The sequence below is a fragment of the Tauraco erythrolophus genome, chromosome 21 (assembly GCF_009769465.1).
Source record: "Tauraco erythrolophus isolate bTauEry1 chromosome 21, bTauEry1.pri, whole genome shotgun sequence".
NCBI lineage: Eukaryota > Metazoa > Chordata > Aves > Musophagiformes > Musophagidae > Tauraco > Tauraco erythrolophus.
The window spans coordinates 4,573,608-4,594,990 of record NC_141485.1 but is presented as its reverse complement, the minus strand read 5'-3'; the positions used below and the strand labels follow the sequence as shown (position 1 = coordinate 4,594,990).

Genomic DNA, 21,383 nt, shown 5'->3' with positions numbered 1-21,383 from the left:
AGCTTTCCAGGTAGTTGTGCTAGTTTGCTACCTACTCAGTCAGTATACCACCATGGAATTTTGCCTTACCCTGCCATGGAAGACCCTTCTCTTGGCTTTTCATCAAAATTTTAAATCAACGTTTCCCTCTGTTGCACTTCCAGCAAAGATTCTAAAGAAAGTCTTTCCTTAGTAGAAACTCGTAACAAAAATGTCACCTCTGACAGTTTTTGGATCACTGTTAAGTAAAACCACTTTTTAAACAACTTCTTAAAGATGGCAATATTTGAACACTAAACAATTAAACTCACCCTTGTCTGTCAGGTTCTCCATCAACTTCCTCATCAGCACTACAGGTGGCACTCGAATCATTATCTGAATGGGACTCTTGTCTTGCTGTATTAACTTGTTGTGGCAGACTATAGTCCATTTCCTCTGGTTCTGACTTTTCCTTGGGTTTCTCCATCTCTCTCTCTTTGGTATCACTCTCTATTTTCACTTGAATATTCTCTGGTAGCCTCATTTCGGTCTCTACAGGTTCTACTTTGGTATGCACTGGAAGAGTAATCACAGGCTTAGCTTCAACTGTGTGGCTTCTACTGTCAACCTCCATAGGCTCTTCTGCCTCATTATTTATTTCTTCTTTAACCTGTGGCTCAGGGTTCTGACTTTCAGCTGTTGATACACTTGGGGCTGTTAATGTGGGAGATGTGCTGGTTGCAGGTTTAATGGTAGGTTCTTGTTCTGCTGCTGCCTCAGTGGTTACTTTCGAAGCAGCACTCTCAGATGGAGTTTCTTCACTTGGTTTCGCAGGTTCTGCTGGAGTTGGAGATGGAGCACTTTCTGTATCAGAACTATTTTCAGCACCTGGGGAAAAAATGTTTTGGCATAAAAGTTCAACTTTAATGAAATCTAACTAGGCTTCGATGAACTGCTTCTTTAGAATAATCAAACATATGTCTGCTGTCCCAAAATACAAGACAATTGCCCTGAAGAATCGACTCACAAAGGGAGGGTAACCAAAAATCAGCAGATACAGGTTAAGGAGGGAGACTGGAATTACAGAAATAAGACTACTTAGCGAGCTCTCATCCTACAGAGAGCCAGCCAGGCCAAATCTTGTGCATATGTCAGAGACTTGGTACTACCATTTATGATGCAGCTTTATTACGAGATCAGAGTCAACATTCACAGTACCTAAGGTGCTGTTTTAATGACTTAAATTAACATGTTTTAGAGGCATCACCAGCAGAAGTGGCAAAACATTGACTTTACACGAAAATCAGTCACATTTTATAGACATGCTGACTTGTAATTCTTGCTGTAAGTTAACAGTTCTAGTTTACTTCCTTTGTGAATCACCATTGTTTTCTTGAAAATGTCTTCTTTGGTCTGTGAAAGGTGTAAATAGCATCGACAATCAGACACCAATTATAAAAGGGTATCAATTCTTGTAGTAAAGAATCTCCCTCCTCTTTTTAGCCTACTTCATGAACTTCATTATATTATAAATAGCTTTTAGATATAAACATTTATGAAAAACTATGGCAACACCTAGAACATAGATGTTATATTCAAGTCTTATCTTCTGACAAGAAACTTAGTTCCTTACACCCACATCAATATTTTAACAATGTTAGTTAAACAAATGGATGCAATAAGGACCCATCGATTTCAGCCTACTCATCTGTAAAACTCATCTGTAAATTTAGAAATTCTATGGCTTGTATCTCCACAAAAGGCTGGCCAAAACTGACTGATGTTGAGTGCCTATAATTACTAGCAGTTGCAATCAACAGATTTTTTTAAAAAAACAAAGAAACCCACAAAACCCCACCACTCAAATTTGCCTGTCTGAAGCTTTACTGAGATTATCAGCTAGCAAAGGTCGTGTATCTTTGATTCAACTTCTTTCAACACGCACAAATTTCCTGATCAGGTGCTGTCTGTTTACCCTCTAGATGAGAGCACAGTCAAAGCCTCTCAAAATACTAAACAATAACATCTTAAGGCTGCTCCATGCTTTTTCCCCTCCAGTGAGTTCAATTGCTAAAATACAACTGAAACATAGTATTTGAGCACTATATTATGAAATGGAACACGGCTTTCTGAGTATATAATTGGTACAAAACATAGGTCCCTTTCTCTGCACACACAAGTTTCCCTCCCAGAAAAGTTACCTTCACTGTCTTCTGGATTCTCTTCTTCATTAGATGCTTCAATATCTTCATCCTCCTGAGCTGACACAGTCGAAGCTACACTCTCACACTGTGACACATCTCGCTCCTCACGGGGCCTTCGTGAAGACTGACAAAGACATGGCATTTACATTGTACCGAAAATTTGCAAGTATTATTTCCTTTTACATGCATTGTCATTTATCAATCTGAGGTTGAAATGAAAGACAGAGAAACTCTGTTTAGCACAGATTCATTCACAAGGGCACACTCTTTCAACTTCAAGCCAGCTTTTGCTGCTCCTTGTCAAAAATAAAGTTTGGGAACAAAACACTGTCTCGAGATATGTTTAGGGGACAATGGAGCTACTGCAGCAAACACATACACTGACGCCCTTCACTTCAGCGAGAGAAGACTAGGACAACACTGCAGTTTAGAGGATTCCAACACTCAGGATTCTACTCCAGATGTCCCAAACTTTCAGTTCCTGATCTTCTACCAATTCTCTTGCTCCATTTTGTAAAGTTAGTGCTTATTCTGTTTCAAGATAACTGTTCTACAGCGATAACCTGAACTTCTATAGTTGCTGGTCTACTTATAAGGAACGTGGTTTTCAGAGCAGTAAAGAATTCTTGAGGTATTCTATCTGAGAGAAAATTTTCTATTGCATTTTAAAGCAAGAAGTGACTAGTATCACAGGTCAGTGAGCATCAGCCACCTTTTCTAGGAGATCTGGAGATTTATGTCACAACACAAAAACAAGTAGAAAAGGAAACAAATGGTGATTGCAAAACAGCCTTAGTGAAGCACGATGAACGACTTCAGAAAGATGCCAAGTTTTCCCCCGTGCAATACTTAATGCCTACTGCACTTACCTTCTGTTTGTGCTGTTGGAGGAGGCTGTCCAGATTGTGTCTCCTTTTATAGTTGAAGTAGAAGTTCTTACACTGAGCTTCACTTTTCGTCCCAACCATTTTGGCAATTGCTGCCCAGTTTCGTCCATGTTCCACTAGGCCTGTTAAAACAAATAAGAACCAATATTTACTATTATAAATAATTCAGCTATCCAAACCCAAACAAATGGAACAACACTTATGGGAAGGTAAGATACAGAAGTATTGCTGTTCCTAAAAGAACTCTCACTATGACAATGTATTTGATAACTACTTCTGGGGTGAAAAAAGCTGTATCAAACTGAATGTCTGCTTATGGAGCCTTCAAACTTAACTCTGCTGTTGCTAATATGTAACACCTCTGCTAAAATACTGATTTTATGCATGAAATCTACAGGTAACAGTATCTGCCAAATGACTAGACAAGTTATAAACTACATTAGCTTTTCTATGAAAACGTCTTATACAAAAGGAATTTTTGACACTTACAAACACATTGATTTGAAAATTTACATATGACATACATACCTTCACACCTGTTTCACAGACTTGCGTGGACCAAGTACAACATCAAACAGTTCTAAGTAGCCCGTATGAAAAAAGTCAATGTGAGTCTCAAAAAACTGATTTTGTCTGTTTGCTTCTCTTTTTTTTTTTAAAAAACCCCACCAAACCAGCAAATCTCAAATTATTCATTCAGCATAGTATTGCAAAATAATCACAGCACTGGTATTCAGTAATTCAGTAAATTACTGTAAAAAGTTTACCTTTCTTAGCAACCTCCATTTCTTCTTCTGTCCAGCGGGATGTCTCCACAGGCTCTGCAGAAGCTGAAAGAGAAACAAAGACACTGATCAGAGCAAAGACCAGGATTCACCATTGTGGCACCAACTAATAATCTATTTATATTAAGGCTTGTTCAAGTCAGTTGGGAAAGCTGCTCTTGTCAGTGGGAAGTAGTCGGTCTTCATTAAACCAAGTTAGAGATATAGTAGGAACTACCACAATCTCAGCAGAGCAAACTGTTCCAAGACTATTCTGCCTACAAAACTGTGATTAATTACCTGTCAAGGAAGACTTGTAAGTAGCTTGGATGTATTTACCACTAAAATGTTATTTAAACTGTTCATAATTACCACCAACTACTAAAAGCAGCAATCCAACGTGCTATAAGCATCTTATTTCACTGGCTGCTGTGGAAAGGACAGAAATGGTCTTTTATTGATTAGTGGGTATCAAGAAATCTACTATTCCTGTATTCACCGAGTCTCCTACTGGACAGAGAAAAATCAAAGAAAACAAAAAGGTAGTTAAGTAAAAACAAGCAAGAAACTAAATATGATTCAACAAAAAACATTTTTCATTCACTTCTCTGAATTTGATATAATTCTGTTTAAATTTCAGAATGGCATTATTCTGCAACAGCCTCCACTTCCTTTTCGTAAAATCTGCCATTATGCATAGCACGCAACACGGACCCTTTAACAACTTCCATCAACAAACAGAAGTAGGACGCTATAAAGTATTCTATTCACTGGGAAACTACTTCGAATTTTCCAGAAGACCTTGCAAAAATGGTTTAAAAAAAAACCAAAACAAAAACTTTTGCCTTAGTCTAGCTGCTGACAAAACCCCATCATACCAACCAAGCAAGAATGTCTAACACAGCCTCTGATGTCTACAGCTAAAGGAGAACTCACTTGTCCACTTACTCTGTTCTTTAGGATGTGCAGAATACTTGAGCAACAAGAGAGCTGTAACAAATCCTAGAATAGCTGCCTGTAACTATCTAGTTGAAGATGTAAGAGCAACAAACTGCCACAGCAGAGCACTGCAAGGAAAACAACTGCCCTGCCACCCTGGGTAATTATTCACTAGCCACAAGGTATTATATTTGCTAGTATTTCTGCACCACCACCAATTATGTCAGCCTTTTCGGAAACGCAGCCAGAGACAGTGTCTTTTCTAATCATACGTGCCAAGAAGGTAACATTTTATTTTAAAGTCTCTTGCCATCTAATGCAAAAACAACTTTTTGGATCTGTTTCAGATTATGAAACTCCACAAAGCACTCAAATACCAGGCCTACTTATTTAACAATAACCTCTGTGAGCTACAGCCTGTAAGTCAATTTGTGTCAGACATTTGGATCTCCACAGATCCACCATTAATCCTGCAAACAGAGAAAAAGTAGTCATGATAGAAAGGCTGAACTGCCTTTTTTCTTCCCCCTACATGGTTCTAACAGTCATTTTATTGCACATATACTATTCATGAAGTTATATTTGTGAAGTTTAACAGTACCACACAGTCACAAAATTATAAGCAGGCCTAAGAATAAAGATTTAATACTAAAAAAAGAGAAAAAAAAAAGTACACTGCACGCACAGAAAATAGCCTTATGTCAGCGAAGAGCCTGATGACCAGATGGGTCCCTGGGCGTCCCATAAATGCTACTCACAAGGTTCTGGAGGGGGTGGAAGAGGCGGTGGTGGTTCTTCAGTGGCTGCAGCTGCAGCAGCACTGGCCTGTGCAGCTTCATTTGTCATCGATCTGGTGATTCTGCCCTTACGACGACCTTGACTATTGGCAGTTTTGCGGCCCCTTGGAGCAGCCTGCTCCCTTTCCTCCGTTTCCTCCGGTGCAACTTCAGTTTTGTCCTTTTCTTTGGTATTCTCTCTGGGAGTAGTTAAAATATAATTCAGTCACATTCAGAAAGGCATTATGGGCAGATATTCCTGAATATGGATGTAAAAAAACCCCACAACCAAACCTCAAAGAAAACTGCACAAACCCAAAAGATGCCTTTAGTGAAACAAATTCACTTACTGCCCACAATTTGGAGTTTCTAGAGAATAATATAGATACATTATGTTATCAACCTCAAAAAAATACAAACACTGTGATAGAACATATGAAAAAAACCCAAACCAACAAGATATGAAAATTATTACATGTGTAAAAAAATAGTCCCATGGCTTTTTCCACTAGTCTGATTAGTTCAGCAAGACAGAGAAATCGGTACGCCCCAAAAAATTGTTTGATGCACAAAACCAAACCTAAATAAGAACAATTTTCAGTCCAGATTTCACTGTCAGGCTAATGCGAATCCTGTTCTGATCTTTGCAAAAAAAATGCAATCTAGAGTGAATTAATGCATTTTCAGTACATATACTTACTTAGATTCCTCCTTCTCATCCTTTTCCTCCTCATCTTTCTTTTCCTCCTCTTTTTTCTCTGCTTTTTCTGCTTTTTCCTCTTCTACCTTTTCTTCTACCTTTTCTTCTTGAGAAGGACGAGCAATTTGTTGCTGAAATAAAGTGAGTTTTACACATTATAACAACTTGATCACACAAAGGTGCAGCAACTTGTACTCAGAGCAGCACAAACACTGATGCCACCTTACCTCATACTTGATAATATTTTAAGTTACAGTCACCGCACACCAGTCAAAATAACAGTAAAACGCCTCTGCCAAAAACTGTAATACCTATCTGCACCCTGAAATCATAATGAACATGATGTCCCAGGCATCATCTCTCAGACTTCAGAAGTACCCTCAGCCACAGAAACGTGCAGTTTCTATATATTAGCTGTATATCCTCAACACATCTCAATTTATTTTCTCTTACATTTCTTCTGGTCAGTTGTCCTACTGAGATATGGTACTTTGTCTTATAAATTCCATGGAGGTACAGGGCACAGAGGTGACAGAGGTCGACAAACACATGTGCTGTTTTATGCCACACTAAAAATGAACAGCTACGTTTTAAAAGTGCTTAAAGAGGTGCAACCAGCATCTTGCATAGTAATGGTGTTGCTCCTCTCAAATTTTATTTTTAACGTTGTCCATTTTAAAATAGTGAAACCTGATAGCTCACAACTTGGAAGCAGAAGATCTTGTAGATGAACATTATGACCAACTCTAAGCCACCTTCTCAAAGCTGTTGTTAGTAATTAAGAATATAATTGTTCTAAAAATTGGGTCAGGAATTTTAGACTTGTTTCCAGTGAATTTACAGATGAAAAATTATAGCCTAGTATTAATTTCTTTTTTTTAAACTATAGTCTTTGTTAAGATGATAGTTTTACAAGCACATAAGCACTAACAAATGACAAAGTAATTACCATCACCTGTTATTATCCTAAGGAAAACAGCACAAAACCCTATTTACACATTCCCTATAAGGGACTCTCGCTCCTTATCTTTCAAAGCAATCCAGATGACTACCACGTGCAAGGGTATCTCATTTTAGAAAGCACATAAATTTGATTTAAACTTTCCAGAAGATACAGTCTGCTTCAAACAAGAATTAATGAAGACATTTATCTTACTTAATGTGAAACGCAGCATTACCAGCATGGTCCCTTACAGCTGCTAAAACCATTAAATCAATAAATGAATTAAATAAAAACCAAAAATCTAAAAAAAGTAAGAAAAATTTGTGGCATTGTTTTTGCTATTCCTTATCACACACAAAAAAGTGAAATAGCCTTGGCATTCCCTGCCTGACTCTGTTGTTAGAGGTGGCCTAGCATTAGACAAGTCAAATATCCTGTGACATTTTAAAGAAGCATTAGAAAAATGACACTGCTCATACAGAGAAGGGAAAAAAAAATGCACTTAGGAAAAATTCATCAAATGTGGCTACAAAAAAGATTTCCTCAAGTTTTAGTATTTATCCTCCCTAAATATATTTAAGAGCCTAAATACTGCTTTTTGCCATCCACAATGATATATCTGCACATGGCCAAAACATTTTGCTTTCCAACACTGCTGAATTTCTATGTCTATAGCTCACCTGCAAATTCCTTCCTCTCCAGGCCAAAATACCAAGTAGTAGTTGGGGGCCACTAAATAAACCATGTAACCCACTCCCCAAATACCCACAACCTTTACATGAAGCAAACAGCAAAGGAATGAATTCTCCTGATGGGCCTCAAAAGCCAGCAACCCACCTCGAGCACCTAGAAAGCTTAATCCACATGGCCTGTTCACACCGTAACGCCATCTGTAACAAGGGATCTTCTGGGTGCCTCAGAAAAATCCACCCCTTCTCTACTAGGCACCAGACAACTAGAACGTGAAAAGAAAGCCTGAGGCTGCAGGCAAGACTCCAATCAAAGGTGAGGGGAGAAGGAGGAAGAAAGAGCTCTCTTCCTCCTCTCTGAAAATACAGTATATTTAAAATGCATGATTACGGTTTAAATCATGCCTTGAATATGTTTTCATAAGAAACTATGGAATGTAAGGGTGGGTGGGGAGTTGGATATGGCCACACAGAGGGAACCACTCCCAGAAGTTTACACTGAAGGGGCTTGAATGGGTTAAACAAACCACCTCTGTCAACTGAGTCGCCCAGTTCAGAAGAACTGCAACACCCAGATGATCTCCGCTCAAATTTGGCACAGAACTGACTTGCTCCTTGCTGGGCATTAGACTCTGCAAGTCAACTTCAAACAGCAAAACACGCTTCATATTTTTGTAACGCCACCTTTCAAACAAATACCCAAAGTACACTTGGCCATTCACGGACAGACGAGGGCTGAGAACTGCAGGATCTGTAGTTCTGCAAGACTGCTGTTCCAGGACTTCATTAACTCTGATTTTACAGTCCACTGAAAAATTCTTCAAAATAGGCTTTTCTTTCTCACAGAGGAAGCAACTTCCTATAGCAGCAGGTGTCACTGTTTCACCAACAACACTGAGGCTGGAAATAGTCACAAAAAGGACTTGGTTTTGACATTTTAGTAATGTGAACTGGAGCAGAAAACCCAAACACTAACTGCTATCATCTCGCTGCAAATTATTAGCATGTAAGATGCTGGCATTGCTTGGTTATGCAAAAACTTCCTTCAAGCAAGATGTCAGAGACATGCTAAGATACATTATATCTGTCATGGGAGACAGATTGGCCTCAAAAGCAAGGAGTTAAAAACTGCATTTTCGGAAGAAAAGAAAAAAATAAAATAAATAAAATCTGTACTTCACGTATAATCTAGTTACAAAATGGTTGCTGAAAATCCTCTGTTCTTGTTGCCTGGCTAACTTCACATCACAGTCCGTAAATAACAGGTTCTCTATTTCACAGTGAATTTATTTAACATGCATAATCAATAGGTCAAGTGCAGGTTAAACACACACCTTAAAACAGCTGAAGCCTCGGTCAGCGACGTACCTGCACGCTCATCAGTTGATGAAAACTTTCACCATCCAGGCAAGGGGACGGGCTTTAACTCGGGGTACGACTCAAAAGGACAAAAACCTCGCCGGCACCGACATCACACGGCTCTACCAGAGGCTGCCTGACCAGCAACGTGTTTATTCCAGGAAATTGTGTCATTCTGCCACTTAAGCTGCCTACGGCGGAGTTGCCCATCTCACATACAACCTTCTAATCTCACCGGGGTCACCCGAGGCGATCCCCCCCGAGCTGGGCTTAACTGGCCGTCACGGACATACAGCAAATTTCTGTCTAGTCAGATCACTGGGCTGCACCACCTGCTGCAGAGGCACACGGCTCGACCCACCGGCCGGCGGTTCTGCTGACCGGGCAGCCACACCGCAGAAACAGCCCGTACCGACTGCCACTTTGCTACCAAGTTTCAGCTTGGAGAGAACGTCCTTTCCAGGAGTTATTTAAGGAATTCTCTACAATCGGTGCAAAAGCATCTTGCCATCACGCTTTCTTCCAATAAGATGTTAAAAACTTGCTCTTCAATTTGAAAAGTCACATTGAGTTTAAGCTGCACTGGTTTAGTTGCCTCTGCAAGCATTCTGCAACAGTTTAGGTAGCATTTTATAAAAAAGCCTTCCTAGACTTATTTGAGGACAAAAACATACCAAAATTCAGTAAGTCTTATATCTCATAACTTGACGTGCCTTCATTTGGCATGCGGCTTCTCTCAAATAAAAGCTCCACACTGAAACTTGAGTCAAGTTGTGCTCACTACATTCTCTGGAGGATTTCAACATCATTAGCATGATTAATATCTTCTCCACTGCAATATTCCATTTGCTTGCCTTCTAATTTACAAAAATATATGAACTATTAAGAGTTTAAGCTGAAGCACCTGTCACTGGCATAAGCACATCTTGGAGCACATCATAAATCTTACACGACTCACGTTTGCCAGTCAGCAAGGAAGGTTCAAGTGGCTACTTGGAGATATGAAAAATATCAGCTTCACCCAAAGATGGGGTGTGGGAGGGAGAGGGGGAATGAACTGCGTTCTGCAACCATAAGATAAAAATTCTGGCAAGCAAGGCAGTTCAACACTCTCAAGTTCTTTTTTACTGGCTGTTATAGATGTTGCTAATTAATCATTACAAAAATTAAGAAATACAAATATGATTTTTGGTACCATGTAATTCCTTACTACAGCGTTACTAAACGCACTAATTACAATACTTCTGAATTTAAACTTCCAGAAATTGTAACATTTCCCATTTAGAATGTTTAGAAGATTATTTCCTTGAGTGTGCAAGTACACCTCAACGTTCTTCATAAAGTCTGACACGTACCTGCATCCTTGGCATAGAGCACACGTTGCCTGCCTAGCAGTTGCCCAAAGTTCAGTGATCTGCTGTAGTACTTAATGTGGATCAACAACTAGCAATTGAGACCTACAACTCTGCTAAAATTCAAAGAGCAAGAAATTTGAGTTGAACCATCAACGACAGCAGCTTCAGTGCTTCAACTCATGTATTTAGTTATCTACATAAAAATCAGTATTCAGAGAAGCAGCTACAAAGTCAGGCAGAGCACCTTGCGTTTTCTTTACAGTGAGCTAAGTTCACAAATCTATGTCCTTGTGTACAAGGCTGTAACTAAAATCTTTCTAGTTTATATGCATTATCCAAGGAAAGCAATCAATTTATGGATGGAGAAATCCATCTAAAGTTTGAATTCTACCAGATCCAATATTTTAAAGTTTAACAGCGTTGAAAGACATTTAAATGTGCAGTTATGATCTTCTGAATATCTCAAAACCTTACAGTTACATTGCATTACAGCTTGAACCAGTTCTGTCTCCTCACCTCCCAGCACAGCTGCAGAAGAACAGCACGCAGCGAAGATGCTGCTTACTATGATCACACCAGTCTCATTTTATACTGGAATATGAAACTGACCCACTTAAAACAGCAGCATTATCTGCGTTTAGCACCCACAGCAATTGCCTACATTTTGGACAAACGTCGTTTATTTCCATCTTCTTTGTATTTGCCATACATCTGTGCTTTAATGGGAATCTTTTGCCATTGCTCGTCACTTAACAATACACTTTTCCTATTAAAAACCATTATAAGGCTTCAAAAGTCTAACAGACATTCCAGTAAAATACAAGGTATTTCCAGTATTTTCTCCCATTGCAGCAGTTCTCAATTAGTCAAAGTTGAAGCTCTAACTAAATCCTGTGCATAATGAAAATGACCTTATGCAAAGTAATCCGTGATTTGTAGAGTACAGACAAGTCAGTCTTCTGTGACATGGTTTCTTCTCTTAGAACACCAGATCACAATGTAAAAGGCTGACGTACAACGGCACCGTAGAAGCACACCATGATGACTGTTTCTAGTAAACAGGATCAACTGATCAGCTGAAGCTGTCTGCAGAAATTTTCTTTTATATAAAAAATACATTTTATGGGACTCTCAGAAAACTTACATTATTAGAAAAGAGGCTTTACATATCCTGAAGTGTAATATTTACTTAATTTGCCGTTCTGCAGTTCATACAGACCTGTGGAGTCACAATATCTCTATGTCTTTTTCTTTAGTATTGCTGCTGAGATATGACTAAATCAAACAACCTACAACTCTTCAGATTTTAAGGTCTGTGGGTTTCTAAAACCCTGACTTTGAGAGGACCCTCCCCTCCTGCTCCCATCAAGCTTCAGTTCCAACAGCACACTGGGTATTTCTTCAGCACATCGTATCTATACCAGTTTCCAGCTGTTAAATTCATTTTAAGGATACGACCTCAAAATACCTGCAGGCTTGGTTGTTACATCTAATACTCTGTTCATGTACTTTATTTCATATATGACCTCTTTCCTAACCTCGTCACTGACATAGCTTTCTTTCTATTTTCAGTACTTCCTAAATATCCAGTAGATGCAAGGGGAAATCAGCATGGCAAGGGCAGGGAACATGTTCAGTGAAACACAGCTTTCTTTAAAACAAATGCAAAGTTTGATAATTTTTTGTTTGGTTGGTTGTTTTCCAACATCCACATTAACCCTGGTAGCCCAGCAAACACATTTATATACTATTTGTACATAATATGCTGTTCTTTTCCCCTCCAAAGAATTTCAAAGCTTCCAAAATAATACTTCCTGAATCAGCAAAATTTCTTATTTGCATGCATTAAATTGGTCTCTTTCTTCTTGCTATTAGGTTTCAGTTTGACTTTGAGCCTGACCACCAAATAAAGATCACTATTAATTTCTGCTTTTTGACAAACACTGACATTATGAAGTGATTATATATTTTCCACAGCCAATCACATGTTAAATCTAGTTTCTGTTGGCTCCAACATAGGATTTAACGATGGATTCGACTTCAATGTCTATGGCAGGGTCCTCAAATAAATGAATTGTCATATTAAAAAAAAAGATGGAAACGTGCAAAGGAAGACGATATTCCACAGAATTAAAAACAAACTAACCAAGAACACCCTTGAGGTCAGGAGTCCTTAAAAAGGGCAAAAATGTAGTAAAGGAAAAATAATTACTTTTCCTTCTCCCCCACCCCAGCATATGATATACTCGCTACATCACATAGCAACAGAGCTGTAAATATGAAATAATAAAATAACAATATCCAAGTGGTTAATAAATTTCAGATACCTGGTTTCTTCCTCTGCGTTTACCATAATTCCTTCGCACAAGGGCTTTATAATTTTCATTTTTCTTGGTCAAATAATAATATAATACACAGTCGGGAACATTCTAAAGTGAAAAAGCAAAAAAAAAAAAAATTAGGTTTTACTGCTACAAAAAAATATGTTCTCAGTATTTGATTTGTCTCAACACTTAAACTATTCAGCCCCTAGACTAAAATAAAACTCTATTAGATTTGTTTGCTCAGCAGGGAACTGAATTCACACACAAATATGACAATATAAGTATGCATAAAATTACAGTGTTAAGTGCAAGTCTCATGTATTTATAATATCCCTCAGCTACTTCAGCCTTTGTGAATTAATCTATACTAGACAATTTCCAAGTTTGAAAGCTTCTATTTATCATAATTGCTGTATGTATTCAAGATTTTGTTATAAGTCTTAACAAATCCTAATTCTCCATTACTGCTTATATCAATTCTGCAAAACCAGTTCTAAAGATTAAAATCAGTTCTCAAGTCTAGTTCAGCCAGCAGTAGGATCCCACTGACCTGAAAGGTGGTGGCAAGATTTCTTAGCACAGCGGCTCAGCAGAGCCAATTATGTCCTTATCTAAACAGTGAGATAGTTAAAGATGCTTACCTCCTTCAAAAAGACAATAAGATCAAAACTAAATGAAGTGCCATTTTCTTTTATTGTTGTCAATAGTGCCATTTCACTAACTTTTGTTAGATGTTTGCACACATTGATTGTGTTACTGATTAAGTATTATAAAATCCTGCCGAAGCAGTAACTTTTTTCAGACTTCAATTTTTTTCCAGGAAGAGAAAATGATGCTGGGATAAATGACTTACATTTGGAAAGTTAGGGATCCCACCCTAGGCTCTACTTATATTACAAAAGGTCTTACCTTTCGTTCCAGGTAGGAAGCAATTAGACCAAAGTTCTTGGGATGTTGGACAAACCTTTTATAAATCAGAAATTATTTAAGTTTAACAACATAATTCATGATCAAATAAGCAAATCAGTCTTCCAAACAATCTGTTCCATCAGCAAGCACTTGATTTGCACAACTGAAATGAGTTTTAAAAGCCCAGTTTTCAAATTGTGCAAATTTAGAGCTAAGCACTTAAAATTAGCTATTAGTTGATATAATGAGATCATATCCCTACTCTTTTCAATTTAATCTTATCAAGGAACTAAAGTATTTTTAAGAGAATTTCTTATATAAGGACTAAACACGTGTCTACCAAGCTGAAAAATAAGTGGAGTCGTCAAGCTTTGCAACTAAGAACATTATCAAATATTATTGCACAAAACCTTCGGCATTCCCAATTTAACGGATGTTTACTGTGGGGTTAGGTATTTAACTGTCATTTGCAATGTCATAAAAATGAAAGATAAGAAAGCCCATTACTTTTCCTTAAAAATCTCCTTCTCATGGTCAGTCCAGACATTCATGAACTGTCTGTCTTTATAAACTTTCATGGGATCCTCCATCAGACCATTCATATTAATAAACTTCACTCGTCTTTGTTCTGCATCAAACATCATGGGAGGAATGACAGAGAGCTGACGCATTTGTTTTTCATTATTCTACAGGCAAAGAATAAAAGAAAAAGTAAAGAATACAAAGGTTGCTACTAATGTTTACAGTTCTTGATTTACACAACTCTTTAAAGCTCCACCACAGTATACATTCACAGTCAGTTTGAAACTTCTTTTTGTCCGCCTCTAACTCTTTTAGAAGTTGTCACTATCCCAAAGAACATTTACACAGCCAGCTAAAGGAAAGAGAGTCACAAATGATGAAAAACTACAATGGTGCAGGGTTTTAGAAAGGAAGAGTTTTCACATGTTTGTTAGAGCTGTAAAAAACTAGGTTGTAGCAAGCCTGCAATGAACATGGACACACGAGAAAAATGTAGGACAGATGCTATTAGAAAGCATAACCCTTAAAAAAAAAGTATTTGTAAGACCTTTTTCAAGCCAAAGACTCTCCCAAACCAGCCCCAAAAGGTTTCTCTTATCAAAAAACAACAAACCCTCTGAAATTCACAGCCAGTAAAAACGATATTGAGTAATTTGCTGTGCTTCTATAGCAAAGTACAGACAAAAGCCTCACCTCCTGCTCAGAAAGTCCATCAATGATTTCAGAAATCTCATGTTCACTTCTAGCAATAGTTGCTGAAAGTCCAGCCCCTCTTTGGCCAACTCTAGAATCAGGGGAAAACAGAAGTAGTAATAACTAAGTGGAAAGCAGCTGTATTTTCAGATTTTGTACACAATGACCTTCGAAGTTCTTTAAAATACTGTTATCAGTCTCCCAAAATAGTTAGTTAGAACTGCTCTTTCTGAAGTAGCATCAGAGTACAAACATCACGTACTGCAATTCCAAACAACTGCTCGGTTTTACAGGTGAGTTTGCAAAGCTCAGCAAGAAGGGCATGTTTGAGTCAACATTAGAAAAGGGTGTTACTTCTGATTCCACTGCCAGTAGGTGTTTTAGATACATTAACAGGCTTCTGCTGAGTATGAGAAACGTGCATCAGTGGCACAGAAATCATCATCATAATTAGTACAACTGATACACTGTGAAAGACAGCTTTTTTTGGTTTATTTTTTAAAAGAAAAAAAGCACATTAAATTTGCCTTTCACCAATTCGTTCAAATTACTAATACAGCACTGAGACTCCTTATAACAAAGGAAAATTTTTAACTTTTGAATTGATGGGAAGAGCTGTAATTTGGACGAATTTTTCAGCTAGTGATCTTTACACTTAAGAACGTCATAATAATATATTACAGCATGTGGGCCAAAAAGCATTTCAGAGAGAAAAATAAACCACTGATAATTAGAGAGACAAAACATCTTCTTTTGCTCAAAGATTTTACTGAACTAATCAATTTGCACAAAAGCTAACAAAACCCCTTAGCATTTACACAGCAACAGTACTACAAGCACAGCTATAAACAAAGATGCCACTACTTTAAAGACCATAAATATTCTATAAAGAGACGGCCCCTTCCCAAGCAGTTTGCAATTACAAAGACAAAATATATTCTTAAAGTAAAAGCTTCTTAGAGATAGGAGTTCTGTTCCCATTCTAACGATTTTCTTTCTTGTCCTTTTTTCTTGATTCCACAAAGCCAGATCTTGCAGACTTCATGATAAGTTGCAAACTATCTGCTTTTCCTGTGTTTTATGAAGGGATTTAGACAGATGGTTAGAAAAGACAATGAGATGAAATCTTCATGGGGCTTGGACTCTCAAAGGTGTTTTAAAATTATTTCAAACATTAGATAAACAGATTTGAACACAACTGAATCAAACTTGACCTAATTCCAATTTAAAGCACTAGCTACAGTACCGTAGACAAAGTGAACTCTCAAATGAACTGCACTTCATTCCTTCTAAGAATCTTTGTACGCTTCCCACTTAACAAATGCCTGATAGATTAAAATTAAATAATAGGGATTTAATTGTCATAGCTTGGGTACTTCAAAAAGCAAAAATGTCTGCAGTAAAATTACATGGCAAGTACAACAAAAGATGACTCAAATTGTTAATTACACAAGTCAAATGATTTTTGAGTGTGTAGGCTAATGAATGTAGGGATCATGAAACAAAGGAGTAACACAGACACCAAGTGACAGAAAAATACTCAGTGTCAATTGGGGTGTAGGCCCAAAACAAACATGCTTGCGTGGAGCTGATGCTCCAGTTATCTTAAGATCAGCTCCACAAACCTCTTTGTGCATCTGAACAGCCTAACTCACACAGTCTCACCAAGCACCACAACCTACCGAGCCTTTGCCAATTAGCCTTTTTCCTGTATTTCTTTTGGAAAACATGGGTTTTGATAGCAGATCTAAAAAAGGGGATAGGAAAGGAACAATTTGGACATCACTACAGCAGCCCAAGAGGACATCAGGCTGATGAGGTTAGCATCGCTGACAAAGCTGGCAGGGAGGGACAGGAAAGGGTGAGACATAGGACGGCGGATATAAAAGAAGGACAGTCATGAAGATCCTTAGGATGTGGAGTGAAACTTGAGCTCAATGCTATGAGGCACAGTGAACAAAGGAAAGAACACTTTACTTGATACTGCATGATACACTAATATTCTTTTCTAAAGAAGACCGCAATGAACATAAAACCTAACCATTAAGCTGAACCAATTTTATTATATATAATCTTATAACTTAAATCCTAAGAGATATTTTATAGAAATATTTCAAATCTATCGTAATACCTTTGGAATCGTTCTTGCTGTTCTCTTTGCTTCCGGATTTCTGGAAATTGTTTTTCATAGTACTCTCTTGTTTTGCTCTCCTTAGCTTTCCTGCGTGGATTATTTTCTATCCTGTCAACTTTCTTCTCCCACGCCTCCATCAGCTGATCGTAACGTTGACAGATTTTCTGTTCCTGTTAAATTCCAAAAGTAAACCTTGAACTAAACACAAATACACTAAGTGATCAGTACACAAAACATGGGTGGGCTCCATACTTTTCCTGCTCTAGTGGCTTTCCATTTTGAAGATGACATATACCAAAATTTCAGCACAGAAGGTGAGGCAGCGGATATGAAAATGTAGCTTTTGAGTATTACACACTATTTCTCTGCTTTACACATCACTATGGTATTTGGTAACTGTTATTACTGTCTTCCAGAAATCTCACATCTTCTGGTACCAGGCTTTTAATTAATGGCATTGGTTTAATTTGTTCATTTTTATTTGTTTTATTTTAAAATTTTAATTAATAGAATGGGGCTGGAATAATTGCACTATGTCTTCAAGCTCAGCAATACGCAGGGAGCTGCTCCTACATAAAAAAACCTGGGACCGTAAGAAGAAAAATACTTCATTACATTTTCATGGGGGAATCTTCCAATTTGATGTATAATCTTCTGCGATTCTTAATAATAAAAATGATCTTTCAGACACCACCCAAAACAGCCTTTTGACTTTGTTTGCCACTTGCTACTACAGCGTGCAAGAGAAAGCATTAAATCAATTGATACTGGTATCCAACATAGACAAATTTGACTAAAAATGCTGTCTGACTTAAAAAAACGGAGATCTGCTTCATTTTCTTTCAGCTACTATACAAGAAAAGAAGTTCAGAGAGAGGCCAGGCATAGCAGTTAAAGATTTTCACTGAGTCTCTTCCATTTATACTCTCTTTAAGAAAAGAAAAAGAAATAAAAAGCTTTTTCCTTATTGTACTTTAGATGGTTTTCAGTCAAGTTATCAATAAACCACAGTCATAAACTTGCAGTTTATTTTCCAATAAATCAACAGAATTTTAGATTAAGATCTTATTTTTCTAATCAATGGGATTTACATGACACATTGGGAATGCGAGTCAAGGATCCAGACAGAAGACCAATCATGTGCTCTTTTTACAAAAACATGGTAATATTACCCGTTGTTTTCTTGCATGATTTCTTCTTTTAAAGAACAGTATTAGCTTCTTCCTCATCACCTGGTTTCTGTAAAACAAAATTGAGATTAAAAATAAAAGGGGGGGAACTACAAAAGAACTGTGCACTTTAAAACTACTCAACAAAACCCATACAGATTCTAGATGCCAGATCATTATTATGAAAAATATTTTCAGGGTAGAAAACAGAGGGAAAATTCCTGATGAAACAAACATCTAACTAGTACTGTATTTTATCAGAGAGAAGATTCTTGAACATGGCTGAAATAAGCAATTGAGACACAAAAGCTTTCAATTTCAAGCTAGGTGCTCTCTTTTGCCCCAAGAGAGATAATATGCTAAAATGAGTCAATTTGGCTTAAGATACCATGCTTTGAGGAAAAAAAAACCAACTTTGTAATTCAATCCTCAAGTTAAGAGCTTTACAATGTATTACTCAAAAAAAAAAAAGTATTTTGGAACTGCTATACAGCTACATTTGAAGAAGCGGAGCAAGAAGGACTTTTCTTAGAAGTTTTTAAGGGACACCCATCTGTAGGATTTTTTCTGTACTTATGAAATATTATAAAATGGTACTAAAAGTTATAGCACTTGGTAATATGCACATAACTCACTATGCACTTCTTCACATCTGAAACTGACAATTTATTTCTTCTTTTATAAAAACTGGTAGTACAGAAATTGTTTAATGAACAAGTAAATCTTACCAGAGACAGTAATGTTCTTCAACAAATTTGAACCGGGATAATCATACCCCAGCAGTAAAGTTCGTCTCAAAAACATCAGTATTTGAGTTTCAAAGTGAGACATGAAAGTAAATATTTTCTTCCCAGTTACTGTCCTAGAGAAGCCATGAAAAAATCTTCGTCTTCACAGTTACAATAGAAAGGGATTTCCTCAAAGAGGATTTGTAAGAAATATGCATTTTTATAGCAATTCAGAGATTACTTTCACCAAAATCCAGTAGCAATATCTATTTTGAAAATAAGCTGATTTTTGTTGCAAGGGAATGATCACTATTTTGGTATTTTATAACACTGCTACAGAGTGAAATCAGTATCGGTTTGACATAGCCACATAAAAAATAAGATTTTGTTCTACGTTGTGAAGGACTTCCTGTAGAGAAATGAGTTCACCATCATCTTTGCAGAACCGAGACATTCAAAGTAATCAGATGCAACTTAATGGTCATTTGAATTTGAGTACAAATAAGCTTAATTAAACACATTTAAAAATTAATCTATTAAAATTTTATTTTGATCTATAAACAATATTTGCTTCAGTTAACTAAAAAAACCCTACCTCATACAAATTTCAGAAACAAGGTTTATATTAAAAACCCAAACAAATAGTTTTCCTCAAAATCTGCATTTCTTCCAGTTTACTTCAAATCACTGCATTTGGTTTGCCCTAAATAACAAGTATGTGTGGCATGCAAAAACTCTTCTCACATTCCATGATAGAAAATGAATACACGGTTAACTTAATAAATAAAAAGATAATAACAAAAAAAAAAAATCAGGACTCCTCCTACCATTTATTGTCAGTGATAACTTTTGAAACACTTCTTTGAACAGTACATTCAGGAAAAGTTGACTAGTTTGACTATATCAAGGTCAAATCTGGTATTTTAGGCTTTGAAAAATACAAGCATTATCAACTTTAAAAATAAGTTTTATGATTTATTTTTAAGTTATGATGGAAAGTTACTGTTTCCCTTTGCCAAAAAGAAATCGGAAAAGTACATAGACTGGAAACTTTTAAATATGGTTAAAGAACACACATCCTATTTGGAAATCACTGCAATCCAAAATTTGAGTGAAATTTTGAGTCGGGGCTCCTTAAATGGCACAATGACAAGATATTCAAGCACTTACGTTTTGATGTTTTCATGGTAGACCTTTGTGTCTGACGGTTGGTTGTAAAGTGGCTACAATTTTGGATTAGAAAGGCACACTTAGTACTTTTCAACGCATGTGACTCTAAAAGCGCACGCAACATATTTAACAATATTTTAATATTCTGCCAACGTTGCACTCAATTTGAGATGCAGCGATCAGAAAGGACTAGAAGATATTCAATACAAAGCACAGATTTCATCACTTAAAATTAGATCATTACAACAACTCATGTATATAACACTATTTCAATTTTTTCATATTTCAACCTGTTCTCTCAAATAGATTCAAATCTATTTTTAAAAATTACACTTCTATGGCCGATCAGTTCATTCAAGTCCCAATTCACCAGTGTATTTAAACACACACTTCTTCTGTCTGTAAACAGAGAACTACATCTGTTTACCACAACAGAATTAGACATGAAAGCGACACTGGCAACACAGAAAACAGAACAACAAAAAAAAGCCAAAATAAAATCACAACTTACCAGTTCAACTTTTGGACCAAGACCTTCAAAAATCTTGTGAGCTTCTTCTGCTTTTTTCTGCAAATAAGATTTTTTTTTGTACAATCTAAATAAATCATCTGATGGTAGTGTCAGAAGTGTATCTCAACTCTTTCACTTATGCTAGCTGTTTAACCCCTGCCTGACCATACTATATCCTTCTTAACCTACTTCAGCAACGTTGCCTCAGCAAATCAAGAAATGCGTCCTTGAATTGTGCAGTTACTACTTTGATCTCCATGTTTGGAAGCTGACAGAGTGTAAAAGGAGAAACTGACCTCTGCAGTTCAAAAAGAACATGCATTTAATAAACAAAACAAAAAATAATTATTAAGAGGAAGAAAGGTGTCCAGTAAAATGAAGTATAGATAGCTTTGAAAAATAGAATTAAGAGACTAAAATTCTCCAAATGCAAAGTCTGGGAGTGTGAATCAACGTGTACATACACACACCCCGAAGCATGTCAAAGGAGGCAGCGCTGGGTGAGACAGCTGGCTTTCACAAATTCATTTCAAGCCTGTATGATATTCCAAAGCCCTTTGTCAGCAGACAAGGCTATCTGAAATGACCCAACATACTCGTTCAAATTTGCTTCTTTCCCCCCAATAGCTGTATGTGCTAGCCCTAAAAT

At 37.1% G+C, this 21,383-nt stretch overlaps 1 protein-coding gene across 4 annotated transcripts in view; it reads right to left on the bottom strand.

Moving 5' to 3' along the window:
- Positions 1–21,383, bottom strand: part of NCOR1 (nuclear receptor corepressor 1) — a 70,794-nt gene that overhangs the window by 24,561 nt on the left and 24,850 nt on the right. For 3 of the 4 annotated variants that reach the window (XM_086624647.1, XM_086624648.1, XM_086624649.1), the window contains 14 exons: positions 20,735–20,791; positions 20,224–20,276; positions 18,329–18,395; positions 17,154–17,326; positions 15,023–15,113; positions 14,315–14,493; positions 13,808–13,862; positions 12,902–13,003; positions 6,229–6,359; positions 5,511–5,728; positions 3,817–3,879; positions 3,032–3,171; positions 2,160–2,286; positions 291–846 (listed from right to left, as the gene is read on the bottom strand). In XM_086624647.1, the coding sequence (XP_086480773.1) occupies positions 291–846; positions 2,160–2,286; positions 3,032–3,171; positions 3,817–3,879; positions 5,511–5,728; positions 6,229–6,359; positions 12,902–13,003; positions 13,808–13,862; positions 14,315–14,493; positions 15,023–15,113; positions 17,154–17,326; positions 18,329–18,395; positions 20,224–20,276; positions 20,735–20,791 (2,012 nt within the window). Of the gene's footprint in view, positions 1–290; positions 847–2,159; positions 2,287–3,031; positions 3,172–3,816; positions 3,880–5,510; positions 5,729–6,228; positions 6,360–9,228; positions 9,373–12,901; positions 13,004–13,807; positions 13,863–14,314; positions 14,494–15,022; positions 15,114–17,153; positions 17,327–18,328; positions 18,396–20,223; positions 20,277–20,734; positions 20,792–21,383 lie in introns of those variants that run through there. The other variant, XM_086624650.1, reaches the window with a different exon arrangement.